This window comes from Ceratotherium simum, chromosome 25 (assembly GCF_057802395.1).
Source record: "Ceratotherium simum simum isolate JZ-2026a chromosome 25, ASM5780239v1, whole genome shotgun sequence".
Lineage (NCBI taxonomy): Eukaryota > Metazoa > Chordata > Mammalia > Perissodactyla > Rhinocerotidae > Ceratotherium > Ceratotherium simum.
In genome coordinates, this window is record NC_141924.1 from 27209560 (window position 1) to 27228262 (window position 18703).

Sequence of the window (18703 nt, forward strand, 5' to 3'; positions counted from 1 at the left end):
TTATAGCTTATTTTAGTCATGTGTTAGCCATGTGGAAAGGTTCTGAGCTGTTTAAAGACAAATGTCATGATAGGACTGATAACTGCTGCAATAGTTTGACGTGTTCCATATGAATAATAAAGTACTTATTGGGTGAGATGCATTAAAAAATACTCATGTATTTGTGTGTTTAACAGTCTTTTACTTTAATGAAATTGTTATGGGACAAAGCAAAAGGTATTCTTACTGTCATCGCTTCTTATAACATTAACATTTTTATCTATATATAAACAAAATTTATAGTTTGATATATGCATAATAATAGAATTCAAAAGTTTCAGAATAACTTATGAAAAAGAAAGCGAAAAGTAAGACTGACTGAATGTGCTTTTAATTTTTTATATGAGAGCATTATTGAGTAACAACAAATTATTTTTTTTGTTTTGGGGGGTTTTCTTAGCTCTTAACGGATAATTCTTCCCCAGACCAAGGACCAAATAAGGTTTTTGATCTTTGCGTAGTATGTGGAGACAAAGCATCAGGTAATGTTAAAAATAACCTCCTATATGTGTTGTGTTGTTAAAATAACTACCATTCTACCATGTTTTTTTCTACTGAAAGTAAAAATAAAAAGGAGCATGTCATTTTTGTGGTTCATATTTGTAGCCTGTGAAATTTAACTGATTTTTCCCCAAAGCTTTTCATTCACCTAAAGATTTTTTTCACTTCAATGCAGTTTAATTTGTTCTAGCAATGACATAAAATGCGTATTGCAAAGAATTCTGAAAGACAGTTCTGCTTTTTGAAAGTAAATTGTACATGTGGAAATTTTTTTGAATGTGAAACCAGCTTTGTCAAAGAAATTGCTTAAAAATGAGTTGTGATCCTTAATAATAATATAACATTAAATTAACCTGCCTGTTGAGCCCTGTTCTCATTCCAGGAATATAGAGTAACTTGAATTATTGGGCTGGAAAAAGCTTAGGTTAACCTTTATTTATTGTTCTGCATAGCTGAGCAGGCATTTCTCCAAGCCTGTTACTAGTACTCGGGGTTATGTCATTTTAGTTCTAGCCATTGTTAGTTCATGCCAGAAATACACACCCATGTTCACTCATATATATTCGCAAGTGCCAGTGGGATATAGTTTAAGGGCCCCGTTTGTTTTCTTTAATCTTTAATCTTTTCCGTAGCTTCATTACAAAAACCTCTGCTAGAGCTTTTCCCAGAGTATGTTCAATTTGTTAATAGATGTTGTGCCAAAGAAATGGTTTGTGAAATGATAGGTTAATCAAAGTGTAACAGATTTCTCCAGAAATTTAAAAAGTAGAACCCACAATGAGGAAGGATTATTATAGTTCAAATACTAACTGATATTATATCATTTTTTTGGAGCATAGTTTTCAGAATAGAATGTCTTTGTACAGTATATAACAGAACTATAATTTGTAACTGATCTCAGAAGTGAAAATAGTTGTTGTGTTAAATCATGGGCTTATGGGTGATTTTATTTCTTCCCTTTCCCAAATTTTCCATACCATTGTTAAGGTTACTTTACAAAATTAAAAAACTTGGGGCTGGTTAAGTGGTTAAGTTGGGCACACTCTGCTTCGGCAGCTTGGGTTCGTGAGTTCAGATCCGAGGCACAGACCTACACCACTCGTCAGCCATGCTGTGGCAGCGACCCACGTACATAATAGAGGAAGACTGGCACAAATATTAGCTCAGGGCTAATCTTCCTCAAGCAAAAAAGGAGGAAGATTGGCAGCAGATGTTAGCTCAAGGTGAATCTTCCTCAGCAAAAATACATAAATAAAAATAAAAAATTTATGTTGTTAATATATTTTATCAGAGAATATGGTTGTTTTGTTCTGTTTAGTAACTCCTAAAATTTTTTTTCATGTCATAAACTCAAAAATCTCAGTTTTATCTCATATATTGTTGTTTACAGGGAAGAAACGGGCTTATTTTATTTCTGTTCTAAAATATGTGACTTGTGTGTTTTCTTAAACATTTTGTCTCTAGGGCGTCATTATGGAGCAGTAACTTGTGAAGGCTGCAAAGGATTTTTTAAAAGAAGCATCCGAAAAAATTTAGTTTATTCATGTCGAGGATCAAAGGACTGTATTATCAATAAACACCATCGAAACCGCTGTCAATACTGCAGGTTACAGAGATGTATTGCGTTTGGAATGAAACAAGACTGTATGTATTAGCTTTAAAGGAAAATACTTTTAACAGTTCAACAAACTCTAAAAGTATGTTAAAATTAACACGTTAAAATACGTTAAATATATATATGCTTTTTAATTTACAATTTTCCAACTAGAAATATAAAAATATGTACATTTTTATGTATTTTTTATTCATTCAAAAAATATTTATTGAGTGCCTATATGCCATGCATGTATTTGTAGTTTGAACAAGGTTAAAAAAAAAAAAAACTAGATGCCAGTTTAGTTTTTGATTAAACTACTAAAGTGATTAATAAAGACAATAGTTAATATTTATTGCACTCTCACTATGCTTAATTCTGTATAGCAGATGAATTAACTTATTTATTCTCATAGCAAAATTCTATGCAGTGGGTACTGCTGTTATCCATTTTACGTTTGAATAAACAGAGAGATTGAGTAACTTGCCCCAGGTCACACAATAAGTGGCAGAACTTGGACTTGAATCTTGGCAGGTTTTTTACCTCAGAAAATGTACATTTAACAACTACAGTATACTATCTCCTAAATGTCATGAAATAAAATTCCTATAAAATAAGTGAAATATATATTACCTATATTTTATAAATGAAGACTAAGCAGTTGAATTACTTCTCAAAACTCTCCCTGCCCTTAGCTAAAAAAAATAGATCTAACTTTGGTCTTTTGTGACTCTCTATTAGTATATTTTTCAGTTGGTAAATATTATTTCATTTTTTCTAAACTTGCATATATTTAGATAAGAGACTCCTGACTTCCGTTTTTCCTGTTTGACACTGCGCTTTTAAAAAATAAGAGTTCCTCTACATTTCTACCACAGGGGGCCCAGGGAGAGAAAAGAGAACGAGAGATGAAAATTAGCCAGTTTTACTATTTGAAGCAACTTTTTTTTTTTTTGAACTTGCAAATAATTTCTAAAGATGGATGGTTGTCTTTGGAGTTCAGTTGCGGTAACCATGTCTCCCATTAGCAGCATTGCTGACCTAGAGCTTACGTTTATAATTGCCTATAAATTCTGCATTGTGATGTAATAGTATAACGCATTTTTGTAGCTGTTCAATGTGAAAGAAAACCTATTGAAGTATCACGAGAAAAATCTTCCAACTGTGCCGCTTCAACAGAAAAAATCTACATCCGAAAAGACCTTCGAAGCCCATTAGCTGCAACTCCAACTTTTGTAACAGATAGTGAAACTGCAAGGTATAGTAAAAACAACAAACAAAACATATGTTAAGTAGTGGCTGGTCATTTGTTTTTCTTCCCATTGAAACTAAGGCTAAAATTTGTACTTATTTGTTACAGGTCAGCAGGACTGTTAGATTCAGGAATGTTTGTGAATATTCATCAGTCTGGAATAAAAACTGAGTCAACTGTGCTGATGACACCAGATAAGGTGTGTTTAGTGCAATTAATTTAAAGCTTAAATTTTTTTAAGCTTTTAGAGTTTTTTCCTTTTCTTTTTCTCCTCCATCAATTTGATCAATTGATTTGGTCTTAAATATTCCCCATTACAAGTTGCCTTTTTTTTTTTTTAACATAAATTATCAACTATTTGGTTGAAATGTTTATTGTTCCACTAGGAGAATTATAGCTTCAGTGCGAAAATGACCAACATTTAAGTCTTCCAGATTTCTTTCCTCTTGAAATAAAAGTCCTCAGACATAGAAGTTTATACAAAGTGCAAATTCTTAATATTCCTTTCATGTTCCCCTATAGATTTTATAATGCCAGGATACTTAAAATATTTCAGGTGAAGAGAAATTCCTAGCACACCTTACTCAAAACATTGACTTGAGTCAAGAGTAGGGGTAGGATTGCAAGAGCTCTCACATTATGTATCCAAGTCATCTGAGTTCTCTTAGTGGTTTGGAGCAGCTCTTTATTGAGCAAGGGTTCTAAAGGAAAAAAAATTTGTTTATTTAGATTGAGTGTGTAGAGTTTCTGTAGTTTTCAGAAACCCCTTATGAGAATAAACAGCAAAAATTTCTACTGAAGACTCGTATCTGAAAATAGATTTTAGGGGGCCTCTGACTAGTGTTTCTCTCAGCATATAATGTGATCTGGTTTTATATAAGCTTCAAGATTATTCATCGTATTTATGGCCAGATTTGTTACATATTTGTTGCTTGGTACTTTAAAGCACTCTTATACTTGTGCTCTGAAATCAAATTTCATCTGCCACTTACTAGCTGCGTAACCTTGGGCAAGTTATTTGATCACTCAGTGCCTCAATTTCCTTCCTCATCTGTAAAATAGTGATAATAAGAGTGTCTACCTTACAGGTTGGGCTTTAGCATGTTGTCATTAAGTGGGGAGATTTGGCCTCTTACCATTTATTTTGGAATTACAAGATTTTACTTAGACTTGTCTGTGATTCAAGGTTAGAATGGTAGTTACAATTCATTGACATATTAACTCCTTTAGGAAAAGGAAGAAAACTAAGTTTTGTTGAGAAATTACTGTTTGCCTAGACACTGCTTTTCTATATATCTTTATATTAAATTATAGTAACAACCTTGTGTGGTAAGTTTCTGACAACTGATCCCAAAACTGTCAAGTCACAGAATGAGGTCTTTTCACATTGCTTAAGAGTCTTCAGTGGCAAAAACTTAAAAATCTAGTTAGATAGACATGTTAGGGAATGTAAAAGAATATATAGGTGTTTGTTTTAGTTGAAAATTAAAACACCTAAAAATGCTAACTCCTTTTACTCATATATAAGAAGGCTGGCTTGGTTGTTAGGAGCATGGGCTTTCCCATCACACAGACCTACATTCCCATCCTGCCTCCACTATTTACTGCTGGAGTGCAATGGATAATTCTTCTTGTCAGTAATAGAGAAATGATTTCCATTTCACAGGGTTGTTGTGAGGATTAAATAAAATACATATATAAGTAGTAATCATGTAAGAACTTAGTAACTGGTGGGTTTCTCAGTAAATGATTCTGGGACCATTCATTAATTTAGGGAGAGCACCAAAATTGTTTCATTTTACTTATTCACCAAAATCAATTTCACATAAGCTAAAGAATTGATATAATAATGAAACATCAAAGAAACATATATTCTCTTAGGATAAGAACACTCAAAACAAAAACTATAAAGGAATAATCAAAAATACCATTAAGGGATCCTGTCAGTAGGCCATAGAAGGCAGCTGAATGGCCTCTCACTAGGTTAGGTTAGAATAATTTGAGCATTTAAAAAAGAATGACTAATGAATTGAAACACATGAAGTATATAAAAATCTATGAAGTTAAAATGATACTCAGAAATCATCTGTCACCATTGGAGGCTGCTAGGGCATTGACTCATTGCTCTGAAAATTGATAAATAAAGGGAAGAAAAATCAAGCACTTAATCTGCCTTTCCTTTACAAATTCTGTTTCTGGATCGTCAAAGAGTTAAGGAGAGAAAGTTCTTTTTCATAAAAAAATTATGGGTAATTAATACATAAATAATATATGCATCATTAATAAAAATACAAGCTGAAGACAAAAGGGAAAATATGCAATGTGTAACAAAAGCCCAATAGCTTAAATATGTAAAGAGATTTCTCAGCTGCACAGTACCTGCAATATCTTAAATATGTAAAGAGATTTCTCAGCTGCACAATACCTGGTATTTAACACAGTGACTGGTAAAACTTGGCGTCCTGGGAAGTCTGTTCAATAATACATTTACCTTTTTTTCCCTCTTTTCACTAATATTAATTTTATTACACTCTATACAACTTTATGGTTTGTATAATAAGTTTTGGAAATTATAATATCAGAATTTTAATGCTATAAAGAACTTGAAAGGTCATCTAATTTAATATCCTCTTACAGAGGATGCAACTGACATGAGTAGATTAGCCATTAAGTAGTTTTTGGCTTAAAGTAACTTGTATGTAAACATTTCCTGGGAAAGGTACCTGATGTTTTTAAACTTGTATTTTCCTCAAGAAGTTTCTAAAAACCGAGAGCTCTTTGATCCTACTTTCTAGGTTTCACTTAGAGTACTTTTCTTTTGGCATTTCATAGTCTAGAATTGGATATTTCAGATTTAAAAGTTTACTGATGCCAAGTTGCAGAATTTTAATCTTTTTTTTTTTTCTTTTTAAGGCTGAATCATGTCAGGGAGATTTAAGTACCTTGGCCAGTGTGGTTACATCATTAGCAAATCTTGGAAAAACTAAAGATCTTTCTCAAAATAGTAATGAAATGTCTATGATCGAAAGCTTAAACAATGGTGATACATCCTCTTTGTGTGAGTTTCATCAAGAAATGCAGACCAATGGTGATGTTTCAAGGTAAGGTCTGTTTTGATCTTAATATCCTTTAGTATTTCTTGAAATATTTTTATGTTGAATACTACTTAGAGAAGTTTCAGAAAACAAGTATTTTTATTAGACTTAGAAAATTTAAGGCATAGTAGATTTTCACTGAAAAACTGCATTCAATGTAAAATGTTGTCCAGCAGGTTATGTTCTAAATAATGAGCAATAAGTGAATATTATAAGATTAGAAATGTAGTCATAAAAGTTAGGAATTTTTTTTCCCCGCTAAAGATGATAATTTGGGTCTGACATTTCAAATATTTTAGTTGCCAGATTTTATCTTCTGTGCATTTACAGTTAACATTTGTCTTACTAGGCAGTCATGTTCATTTTCCCCACCAATTTCCAGCAACGAAAGTAGATAAAAGACTTAGTTGAATCAATTTTACACTTAGTTACACGAAATTACACTTCAGAAAACTTGCATTAGAATTGTTTTTCATTCTCTTGATGGTAATACTTAGGATGTAGAAATTAGATTTCTTCAGGCTTTTTTCGTACTCTTCATCTAAAATACTGAAGAAACTGCATATAAGTGTCTCAGTAAGTCCTTTGTTTAACATGAGATTTTAAGGAACTGTAGAAAACATCTCATTGAAAAATATGGGGAGCTATTTTGAATAATTATTTGCTAATATTAGTTAATTATTTGCCATCCTAATCTCACATTCTTACAGTTTAGATGTAGCTATGTTACCCAAGTTTAAAAAAATTCTCTGAATTTTTAAATAAAATTAAAACCTAGCTTGGTGTTGTGTAGACTACAGTAAAGTCAGCATACTTGCCCTTGTTCTTGCCCTTGTTCCTTCTAAATAACTTCTGTATGTAAAACAAATGGGCTGATATCTGGTATCAGATGTGTTACTTGTAAAAGCATACTTCATACCAAAGTATGAGGATTTTTCTCCCTCTTAATTACATAAGTTTTTTCTAAAGACTTTAATTCTCTGGTACTGCATTAGTATAATATTATGGTTTTTCATACTATACATAAGAAATTTAATTTGTTGCTTTTGGACAGAGTCATAGATATCACTGAAATAGAGTACTCAGTGATATACCAACGTTCTATTTTCTAATCAAATTTTTAGGCCTAAATCTTAATTCCAGAATTTTATATAGAATTTTCATTTTATTGTGGAGATTGGCCAAGCTCACAGCTTCTGATGTCTCCTTATAGGGCATTTGACACTCTTGCAAAAGCATTGAATCCTGGAGAGAGCACAGCCTGTCAGAGCTCAGTAGAGGGCATGGAAGGAAGCGTACACCTTATTGCTGGAGACTCAAGCATAAATTACATCGAAAAAGAGGGGCCACTTCTCAGCGATTCACATGTAGCTTTCAGGGTATTTCCATATATATATATTTTTTATGACTTTTATGTTGTGTTATCCATTTTGATTTTAGTCTTCCTTGCAAAAATCAAAGTATATTTGTTGTGCTTTTAAAGTTAGAAATATCCCTGATAGAATTCAAAACAGCAGCTAAAACATATACATCTAACTATATAAAATAATGGCTTAGTGAAACATCTTGTTTATAAATCATAATTATAATATCAACTAATGGGTTTACGTCTATGAAAGTTAGCTTTTAGAACATTTAGACAGTTTTTTGTCATTGTTTTGTTTGTTTAGACTGTAAGTATTGGCATTCATGATGTGTTGAATGTGCTGGTTTTCTTCAATGCCTAGCTACTGCTACTTTAGTGTAAACCAGTATCTAAGACCCAGATATTCTGCTCTTACCATAGTAACTATGAAGAACTCCATTTATTATGTATTACCTCAATTAGCTAGCGCTCAGCATTATTTTAAGAAGGTAAAATTATTTAATACATTTTAACTTTTGATTTTTAACTTTTTATACTTGAACCATTTTAGAGAAGGGTCGTTTGTAATTTTTTTTGCTCCCCTAAAAATGGAAACAATACATGTAGAATATTAGAAAGTAACTTTCTAGCATTTGATTTGTCATTCAAGTAATGTTCGGGCCACAGCTATAGATACACTGACCATTGAGAGCCCTATGTTAAGACTGCTGTTTTGAGCCCTCCATTTTAACCACTCTGTATCTTTGCTCTGCCATCTATCAGTGCTGTTAGCAAATAGTATGCAAAGTGAGTGAAAGTACATAGGAGATTTCAATTAGCAATGTGTAGCAGTCCTGGAATACCTGTGGGTAATTGCTCCTAACTTTACTACAGATTATAAATTTCTATGTGTTTCTTATGAAAATATCGACAATTATCAAATAGATATGTGTGTAACTGGTAGAAAGACTGAACATAAAATACATCTAACATTGGCTAAAACTGCGTTTGATAAAATTTATATTTGCAAAATTTGACTTAGTAGAAATAGCCCCATAGAAAATGCAAGGTGACTTAAATAATAATTACTGTAATTTGATATAGACAGTAAAACATATCAATGAAATCAATCTTCATGTAAAATTTTACCAAAGATAACTTATGGAAAAAATTAGAAAAGTTTTGTGTGCACTGTACAAGAAATTTTTTTTTTTAAGAACATTTTTCTGTGGGTGCTATAAGAACAGGCACTGGGAATAATCAATGTCATCTTTAAAAATTCTGGTAGGAGCTATGCAAAACTGATTTTTCCCATTGCCCTTTCTTATTCTAAATAAAAGACATTCTTTTGTTTTCTTAATTTTATTTCCTGCCTTTGGATTTAAATGGGAAGGAGGGTAAAAGGCAAACAAGACAAGGAGCCATGCAAGGGAAGAGTGTAGAGACTTCCACAGAGAGCAGGAGTAGTCTCCCTCGTTTATTGTTGATATTGGTCCTCAGAATTTTTGATTCTTTCGGATATTTGTTTTGGACAGGTGATTAGGCAACTTAGAACATTTTTTTTTTTCCTGGAATTGGCTTTTTTCCATTCCGTCTTTGACCTGCGATACTCTGGGTATCCTCAGAATCACCACTGTATAAGTTTCTTGCTCTTCTGAAAAGTACAGCTCCTTTTCTAAAAGCAGTTTAGAACTGTTTAGCAAAAGGTATTCTTTGTTGTTGTTTTGCATCTTACTTCACCTCCCTAAAATTAGTAATCTTTGGTAATTCCCCTGATTTTTCAGGCTTTTTTCCCTGCTCACTTTGGGCAGTTCTGAAAAGGTATATACTATAAAGGTATATACTATATGTATAAAGGTACATACATATATACTTATGTGTAGAAACAATTGTATCCTAATAATTACATTTAGGAGGTTTAATATCTGCTTGCCTACAGTTCTCTTAAGAATTGTCTTAAGTAATATTTTAATTTACTGCTCCAGTAAACATTTCTCAAACATTTAAAAAATTATCTTCTCATACATGGAATTTCTGCTGTTAATTGCCCTATTATTTTATTATTTGGCACCATTTATAAATAGGTAAACCATTTGTGGCTAATATTAAACAAAGGCAGTTAATATTTTTTTACATTTTTACCTAACATTTCTGGAGAAATTTTGTATCATTTTGATGAAAACCTTTTAATCTCTTTGACATCATAGACACCTTTGAAAATCTGTTGAAAGCTCTATATCCATTCCCTAGAAAAATACATATGGGGAAAGCCACCTGTCTCACCCCAGAATTAGCCACTGTTAACTGTGTGGTGTATCCCTTCTGTCCTTTATATGTGCGCACACACACTCTCTCTCTATCTTTAACATAAATTGGGTCATCTACGTAATGTTTTACAGGTTTTCCCACTTAGATGTCTATGAGATGTTTTTTCTATGCCATTACATCACAGTTTATCTTACTAATTTTAATGCCTACAAGGTACTGTATAGTATGGATTATTCTTTCCCTTAGTGATAGAAATTTGGATTATTGCCAGCATTTAATTTCTCTGTTAGGAATAGTACTACAATGGACATCCTTATATGTGTTTTTTCACGCACATATGCAAGTATTTTTCTGGAATAGAGATTTAGAAGTGGTGTTGCTGCAAATAATCAATAACCAATCTATAGATTAGAAAGATAAGGTGAGATTTATTTGAGCTGAGGACTAGCCTGGAAGTGCAACCTCCACCAGGGAAGAAAGCACCCTGGAGAAGTGTGGTTTATAGCATGGTTGTATACTGTTTCAGAACACAGAACGTACATCAAGCATGACAGGAATACAATTTCTTTTCGAAGACACGAGGAGATGTTTTGCTGCAGTTTAGCACATAAACAGCAGATCAACTTGACCCTGATTTTCTGGGAAGAAAAGCTTATCTTCAAAGAAGTACTAGTATTGGCATCAGAGGGAGACATTTCATCCCTATCTCTAAAGAGTGCATTCTTTGCTTTGGGATAATCTTTGAAGCAGATGTACAATGGCTGTTTGGCAGGCCGTAAGTCAGGCTGCTCTGAGAAAAACAAGTTTTAGCCTGAATCAAGTTTAAACCAGAAGGGCTTCCCCATATACCTCAATAAGTGAAAACTTCTTATTCTTACGATTTTCATCAGTGGCATTATTAGATCACAGGATGTATTCAGTTTTAAAATTTTGATAGATGCAACCAAATTGCCCTCCAGCTTACCCACCCTCAGTAGTATGTGAGTACTTGTTTCCCTATATCATCACCTATACTTGATATTATTGATCATTTCAATAATTTTAAAATAGAAAAAATGTTTCTTTTGAGTGAAATTATATTACATTTATAGCAATAAAAGTTCTCTTTAACAAGATTTTCAAAAATACTTTTAGCAGATTTTGATATAGGATATTTATTTTCAACAGTGGTCACACATTTAAAATAACTGTTACCTAAGGTCAGCAGTACAAATTCACAGCCTGTGAGTATTATAGCCACAGACACATTTTGTTTAACCTGTGGATTAAATGAGGAGATTTCACACAGAACCTGCTCTTTGAAAAATTGAAAAAGCAGGCAATACCGAGCCCAAATTCCCATGTGTTTTCAGTGTGTTGAATTCAAGTCACAGCTGTGCCTTTTATCTGGGACTGTGCACTTCCCAGGTGGCACCAGCAGGCCCACTTCACTCGTCACTCTCCTGACCCTCTAAGCATTTGAATTTGTTAACCCCATAGCCTAAATGAAAGCAACATTTAACATACAAGATTGCTCCTTAACGTGAATTTGTGGTATACCATTGTGAATAAAGGAAGGGAAGAAAGGAAAAAACGTATTGTGAGACCAAGACAGAAAGTAACTTTTAAAAACACAACCAGAGAATATCATGGTTGGTATTTATTAAGTGAAATTCTGCTTGTCTGAGTATTTCTTTGTTAGCAACTGTGATTTACTTATTGTAAATCCTATTTTTAGCTGTAAAATCCAGTGACTTGGATTAGATTACTGGATATGCCTTTTGGTGAATATATTAGACTCTTACTTGATATATTATTTTCACATTTAACTTTTTCAAAGACACAATAATTTAGAACTGTCCGTCATAAGATAATTTACCTCATTCTCTGTTCACCCTAGCTCACCATGCCTTCTCCTATGCCTGAGTACCTGAATGTGCACTACATTGGAGAGTCTGCCTCCAGACTGCTGTTCTTATCGATGCACTGGGCACTTTCAATTCCTTCCTTTCAGGCTCTAGGGTAAGTGTTTTGAAGTCCTAAATATAAATGTGATTTTGTAGCACAAATGTACGTTAAAGAACTTTTATTTTAGAAAGGTTTGCAATAAAGGAAAAAAATGGTGTAACATTATAACTTGAAGTTTTGTCATTTATTTGACAAATTATGGCAGCTAGTATTTTCTGTATATTATTTTTATGTGGAAGAGTATCCATATTTGATAATTTGAGTAAGTTCACAATTCAAATGGAATATATGCAGCGGAACTCATAAATCATGGGCAGCATTTTTAATAGGCCATCTTTGATTGACTTAAAGATAGGGAGGCTGTAGGGATGTCCTAGGCTGCTTGTTTCCATCCCACCACCACTGTTTCTGTGTTCATCTCAGGCATGTTAATAAGGAGCTGAAACTTGCATACAGTGAATATGTTTAAAAATAGAAATAATTGTTTTCCAATCATGTGGTTGCCAAAAAGGAGGGGAGAGGAAATGGAAGCCCCACAGTACCACTATGATAATTTAGAAGTTTGGTCCTACCACTAAAGAGCACATCTGTATTCTGTTCTGAAGTAATCAGATGATAATGGAAAATGGTCTACTGTAAGAAACCCATGCTTTACCTAAAGATTGCCCAATTTATTTAGATTGCTTTCAAGTCACTGGTATGAAGAGGCAAAGAGACCAGGGAAAAGGTTAAGCCCACAGTTAGAAAAGTATTATTATAGCTACAGGACTGTACTCACTGTTATGATTTCATGAACAATTCACTTTTATATCCTGTACATGTGTTTACCCATTTGCCAAATAGGATTAATAACTGCCCATTCTTTATCCTTAGAGAATATTTTGAACATAACTAAGAAACATATCTGAATTGTGACTTTTGAAGGCATACATTGGGCCAGCCCTGTGGCGTAGTGGTTAAGCGCGCATGCTCCGCTGCTGGTGGCCTGGGTTCAGATCCTGGGCGCGCATTGACACACCGCTTGTCAGGCCATGCTGTGACGGCGTCCCACATAAAGCGGAGGAAAATGGGCACGGATGTTAGCTCAGGGCCAGTCTTCCTCAGCAAAAAGAGGAGGATTGGCATGGATGTTAGTTCAGGGCTGATCTTCCTCACCAAAAAAAAAAAGAAGGCACGCATAGAATCTTACTATAATTTGGTTTATTAATCAGTGTTGGATATACCATGCATTAAATCGTGTACTTAAATAATACAGTTACATAGACTAAAAGCCTGATTTAGAATGGTTAAACTTTAAAATGATTATTAGCTCTTTCTCAAAATAACATTTAACTTTCAGAATTTCTCCAGTCTGTTTTTTTAAGAAAAAATTAAAATACAATGTAAATTTACATATTAGCAGTTTTTAATTAGCTGTTAAGCTTTAAGTGTAGTTCTCTAAGCTTATAACTGGCATACTTATGCCTTGAAAAGTCAGTTGATGATATTTTTCGTAATAGGCTAACAATTATTATAGTAAAACAACAAAAGAAAGGATTTTTAGGGAGTGATTTGAATTCCTTGAATTATTTATAACACCGTTGACCTTAAATACTTCTGTTAAATTAATTGTGATTATCCTGTGGAAATAATCCAAATGTTGAAGAAACCAAAAATAAAACCTGAGGTTTCTGGTTATAATATAATTTTATAGTGGCAGCCACATTTCCTCATGGTCTGTGTTGAAAATTGGTTTCAATGTAACAGCCACAGGATTCTTTGCAATTAGAATTAACCATTGATGTAGCATTCAAGGCCATTAATTGCTACATAAACTCTTATTTATTATCCCTCTCTAGATAATTTATGGTTTAAATTAATCAGATGTATGAGGACTAAGTAATAATGATGGAAAATTCTGTTATGTGGTAATAAAAGTCTCGCAGAAACTAGCATTGGTTGCATTTTTATCTCTAGGTACAAGACTTGGAAACAAAGCCCTAATTTTGCAGAGAGAAACAGATAAGCAACATTAATCATTTTCTAAAAGTTGAGTTTGTTTTGATCACTTACTTTAATGGAGGGAAACAGTAGCTTAAAGAATCTTTTTGTGTGTGTGTGAGGAGGACCAGGCCTGAGCTAACATCCAATGCCAGTCCTCCTCTTTTTTTTTTTTTTTTTTGCCTGAGGAAGACTGGCCCTGGGCTAACATCCGTGCCCATCTTCCTCTACTTTATATGGGATGCCGCCACAGCAGGGCTTAACAAGCAGTGTGTAGGTGCGCGCCTGGGATCTGAACTGGCGATTCCCGGGCTGCCGCAGTGGAGCGTGCACACTTAACCGCTTGCACCATGGGGCCAGCCTCTTAAAGAATCCCGCCCCCCCAAAGCCCCAGTAGATAGTTGTATGTCATAGATGCACATCCTTCTAGTTGCTGTACGTGGGACGCGGCCTCAGCATGGCCGGAGAAGCGGTGCGTCGGTGCACACCTGGGATCCGAACCTGGGCCGCCAGCAGCGGAGCGCGCGAACTTAACCACTAAGCCACGGGGCCGGCCCGCCCTTAAAGAATCTTAAACAGTGGTTGGCTAATGCTATTTGTATTTTACAAGGCTTCTGTGTTTTACAAGGATATTGCTTTTCTGTTTAACATTTGTAGTTTCAGTACTTACAGGAATTCAGTTGTTTTTCAGTTTTACCTGCATACTTTAGGTAAGTGACTGCACAGTAGTAGATTCAGTTAGGGGCACTTGGCGTGATTTGTCTGGAGTAAGGGCAGCAGTCCTCCCTACGTAGATTCTTATAGAAGGTCCAAGCCAGGGGGCCAGCCCGGTGGCGTAGTGGTTAAGTTTGCACGCTCCGCTTCGGCAGCCCAGGGTTCATGGGTTCGAATCCCGGGCATGGACCTACACAGCGCTGATCAAGCCATGCTGTGGCAGTGTCCCACATAATAGAGGAGGAGGGGCACAGATGTTAGCTTAGGGCCAATCTTCACCAAATAAAAAAAAGGTTCCTAGCCACCACCATTTGCTACAGGAGACTTTGTTGGTTAATTTGAGAAACTTTCCATTAAATGCTAAGCTTGAAAGTTGGATCTTCTAAAATTTCACTAAAACAAAATAATGTTTACTCTAACTGTGGGTTTGAAACCAGCTCTATTGCTGTATCACTGACTATTTTTCCCTAAGGGCCATACCTTCATTTCAAATAGATGCTGCCAGGTAAGGTATAATGCCTTGGGTTTATTTGTGTAGAAGCCAAATGGTTAGGTTATCCCCAAGTATAGGTGACCTCAAAAGTCATATTCTCTTATGGAAATAAATAGTATAGTGGCCGGCCTGGTGGCATAGTAGTTAAGTTTGCACTCTCCACTTTGGCGGCCTGGGGTTCACAGGTTTGGATCCCGGGCACAGACCTACGCACCGCTCATCAAGCCATGCTGTGGCAGGCGTTCCACAGATAAAATAGGGGAAGATGGGCACAGCTGTTAGCTCAGGGCCAATCTTCCTCACCACATAAATAAATAAATAAATAAATAAATAAATAAATAAATAAATAAATAAATACATACATACATACATACATACATACATACATACATACATACATACAATGATCTGATCTCTAATTATGAATAGTACATACGTATTTAATAAACATTGACAATATAGTACAGCAGTTAGAAATACCTATACCTATTTCTAAAAGAAGTTGACATATTTACTGTTATGCAACTTAATGTTTTATTTATTAACACTCGCATTGCTTTCAGCGTACTTGACTGATACTTTGATTACCTCCTCTGCCTAGCTCCTTTTACTTCTCAAAGGAAAGATATTTTGAAAATAGATAGTATAATGTGACTGCAGTAGTCATTTGTGTGTTTGTTTTTCTTAACAAGACAAAACTGGTATCACACATGCCCTTACCATCACAAAACATTAGCCTTAAATGGGGAGTCTCTAGTGAGAAATTTGACTTTAGCATTTTACTTGCTAAAATTTGTAATGATTTTTAAAAGAGAATAGACTTGAACACTTGGGTTGAAATTCTGGATTTATTCGTCTGCTAGCTTTGTTACTTAATTGAGGCTCCATTCCCACGTCTGTAAATTAGGAGCAGAAATGCTTCCGTGCGGGCTCTGCTACTTAGATGAGATGATGAATGTAAATTTATCTAACTCAGCACTGCTACAAAGTAGATAATAAATGCTCATTTTCATTTATTCTCTTAGGAACCTTCTTTTTAAAGGAGACTTGCTGGGTTTTTTTTCTAATGAACTTTTAAAAAACATATTTGAAGAACATAACTAGCTATACTCAAAGATCTTTTGTTTCTGTTTTGGATAAAAATATAAATAGATATCTTTCTATAACTGATCTCTACATTTAGCTCTTTCGCTTTTCCTCTGGAAACAAAATAATATGGTAGTTGATTTCTCAATTGCCAATTTTTATTTTTTTCCTTTGGAAGTGTTCGTAACCATTTTGATGTTCCTCATCCTTTGCACGAATACCCGTTAACCTTTTCTCTGAGTCTCCCCCAACAATGGCAGAGTACTTTGTTACTATGAGGTGTAGCACATGCCAGTAAGAGCTCTGGCTTTTTTCTGTCAGTTGGCTCTGTTCTTTTTCCTGTCCTGTGTTCACTAGTTAATTACCTTCATTAGCTGTTTCTTCTTTAAAACTTCAGAATCTGAGGTTAAGGTGAAAACTGAATTCCTTCAAACTTGAAGCATCATGTTTACTTTTAACCTTTTCCTCATGTTTGTAGAATTTTAAAGTAATACTGAAGTATAGAAATATAAAGTAAAACCTCTCTCTCCAAAGGTAACTGTCCCCACTGTTAGCAGGTTGTTGTTCTACCAGATCTCTTCCATGCTATATTTAAAAATAAAATACACACACACATCTTATCTTTGTCTTTCTTGATACGCTTATATGATGGACTTCTTTCTATGTCAGCACATATACATTTACCGTATTCTCCTTGTATTCCATTTAATGGGTTTATTATAATTTACTTACTCATCCCTTATTAGTAGACATTTGGGTTGTGGCTAGTTTTCTGTGTTATTATATCCAATGCTACAATAAGCATTGTAGCATTGTATATGTATTTTTCCCTACTTGTGTTAGTATTTCTATAAATAGGTTCTTACAAGTGGAATTGCTGAGTCTAAAAGGGTGTACATTCTAGTTTTTTGATAAGTGCCACCAAATTCTCCAAAAACATGTTGAGGGCCGGCCCGGTGGCGCAGGTGGTTAAGTGCATGCGCTCTGCTGCAGCGGCCCAGGATTCGCCGGTTCGGATCCCGGGCATGCACCGACACACTGCTTGGCAAGCCCTGCTGTGGCGGCGTCCCATATAAAGTAGAGGAAGATGGGCATGGAAGTTAGCCCAGGGCCAGTCTTACTCACCAAAAAAAAAAAAGAGGAAGATTGGCAGATGTTAGCACAGGGCTGATCTTCCTCACACACACACACAAAAAATATGTTGAGCCAGTTTTCACTCACAGTGTGTGAGAATGAATGCTTATTTCCTCATAGCCTCCTCCATTCTGGATTTTATCCATTTTTTCTGATAAACGAAAATAGTATCTGTTATCTTTTTTTTGTTGTTTGAGATTGAAATTTTAATCTTTTTTAATATGGCGATTTTGAAGTACTGATTTTCTTTTCATTTAACCTTTACTTTCAAATAGATTCTGACAGCCTATTTCTTATGGCAAGTAATTCTTCTCAGATACTGAATGGAAAAGAGAGCTCTGCCTGGAGTTAAAATTTCACCTGAATAATTCCCAGTGAGAAAAACTACTTTTGGTAACTCTCAGTTGGCAGTATTAGCTTTTGTTTGAGTATATTCAATTCTTTTTTTTTCCCCCATTATTTTATGGAGGTCATATTGGTTTATAACATTGTGTGATTTCAGGTGTACATTATTATATATGTTTCTGTATAGACTACATTGTGCTCACCACCAATAGTCTAATTTTTATCCATCACCATACATATGTGCCCCTTTACCCCTTTCACACACCAACCCCCAACCCCCTTCCCTTCTGGTAACCGCTAATCTGTTTTCTTTATCCACATGGGAGTGAAATCATACAGTTTGTCTTTCTCTGGCTTATTTTGCTTAACATCATACCCTCAAGGTCCATCCATGCTGTTACAAATGGGATGATTTTGTGTTTTTTTATAACGGAGTAGTAGCCCATTGTATATATTTACCACATCTTCTTTATCCATTCATCCACTGATGGACACTTGGGTTGCTTCCATGTCTTTGCTATTGTGGATAATGCAGCAGTGAACATAGGGGTGCATAAATCCCTTTGAATTGTTGATTTCATGTTCTTTGGATAAAATACCCTGTAGTGGGATAGCTGGATCGTATGGTATTTCTATTTTTAATTTTATGAGAAGTCTCCATACTGTTTTCCATAGTGGCTGTGCCAGTTTGCATTCTCACCAGCAGTGTATGAGGGTTCCCTTTTCTTCACAGCCTCTCTAACATTTGTTATTTTTTGTCTTGTTAATTATAGCCATTCTGACAGGTGTAAGGTGATATTTCATTGTAGTTTTGATTTGCATTTCCCTAATAATTAGTGATGTTGAACATCTTTTCATGTGCCTGTTGGCCATCTATATGTCTTCTTTGGAAAAATGTCTATTCATATCT

General features: G+C 34.6%; 1 protein-coding gene across 2 annotated transcripts in view; it reads left to right on the forward strand.

The window, feature by feature from the left end:
- NR2C1 (nuclear receptor subfamily 2 group C member 1) overlaps nt 1-18703 on the forward strand; it is a 53244-nt gene that overhangs the window by 18336 nt on the left and 16205 nt on the right. For both annotated transcript variants that reach the window (XM_087449091.1, XM_087449092.1), the window contains exons 4-10: nt 440-521; nt 2005-2184; nt 3245-3392; nt 3495-3585; nt 6300-6487; nt 7695-7860; nt 11974-12095. In XM_087449091.1, the coding sequence (XP_087305217.1) occupies nt 440-521; nt 2005-2184; nt 3245-3392; nt 3495-3585; nt 6300-6487; nt 7695-7860; nt 11974-12095 (977 nt within the window). The remainder of the gene's footprint in view (nt 1-439; nt 522-2004; nt 2185-3244; nt 3393-3494; nt 3586-6299; nt 6488-7694; nt 7861-11973; nt 12096-18703) is intronic.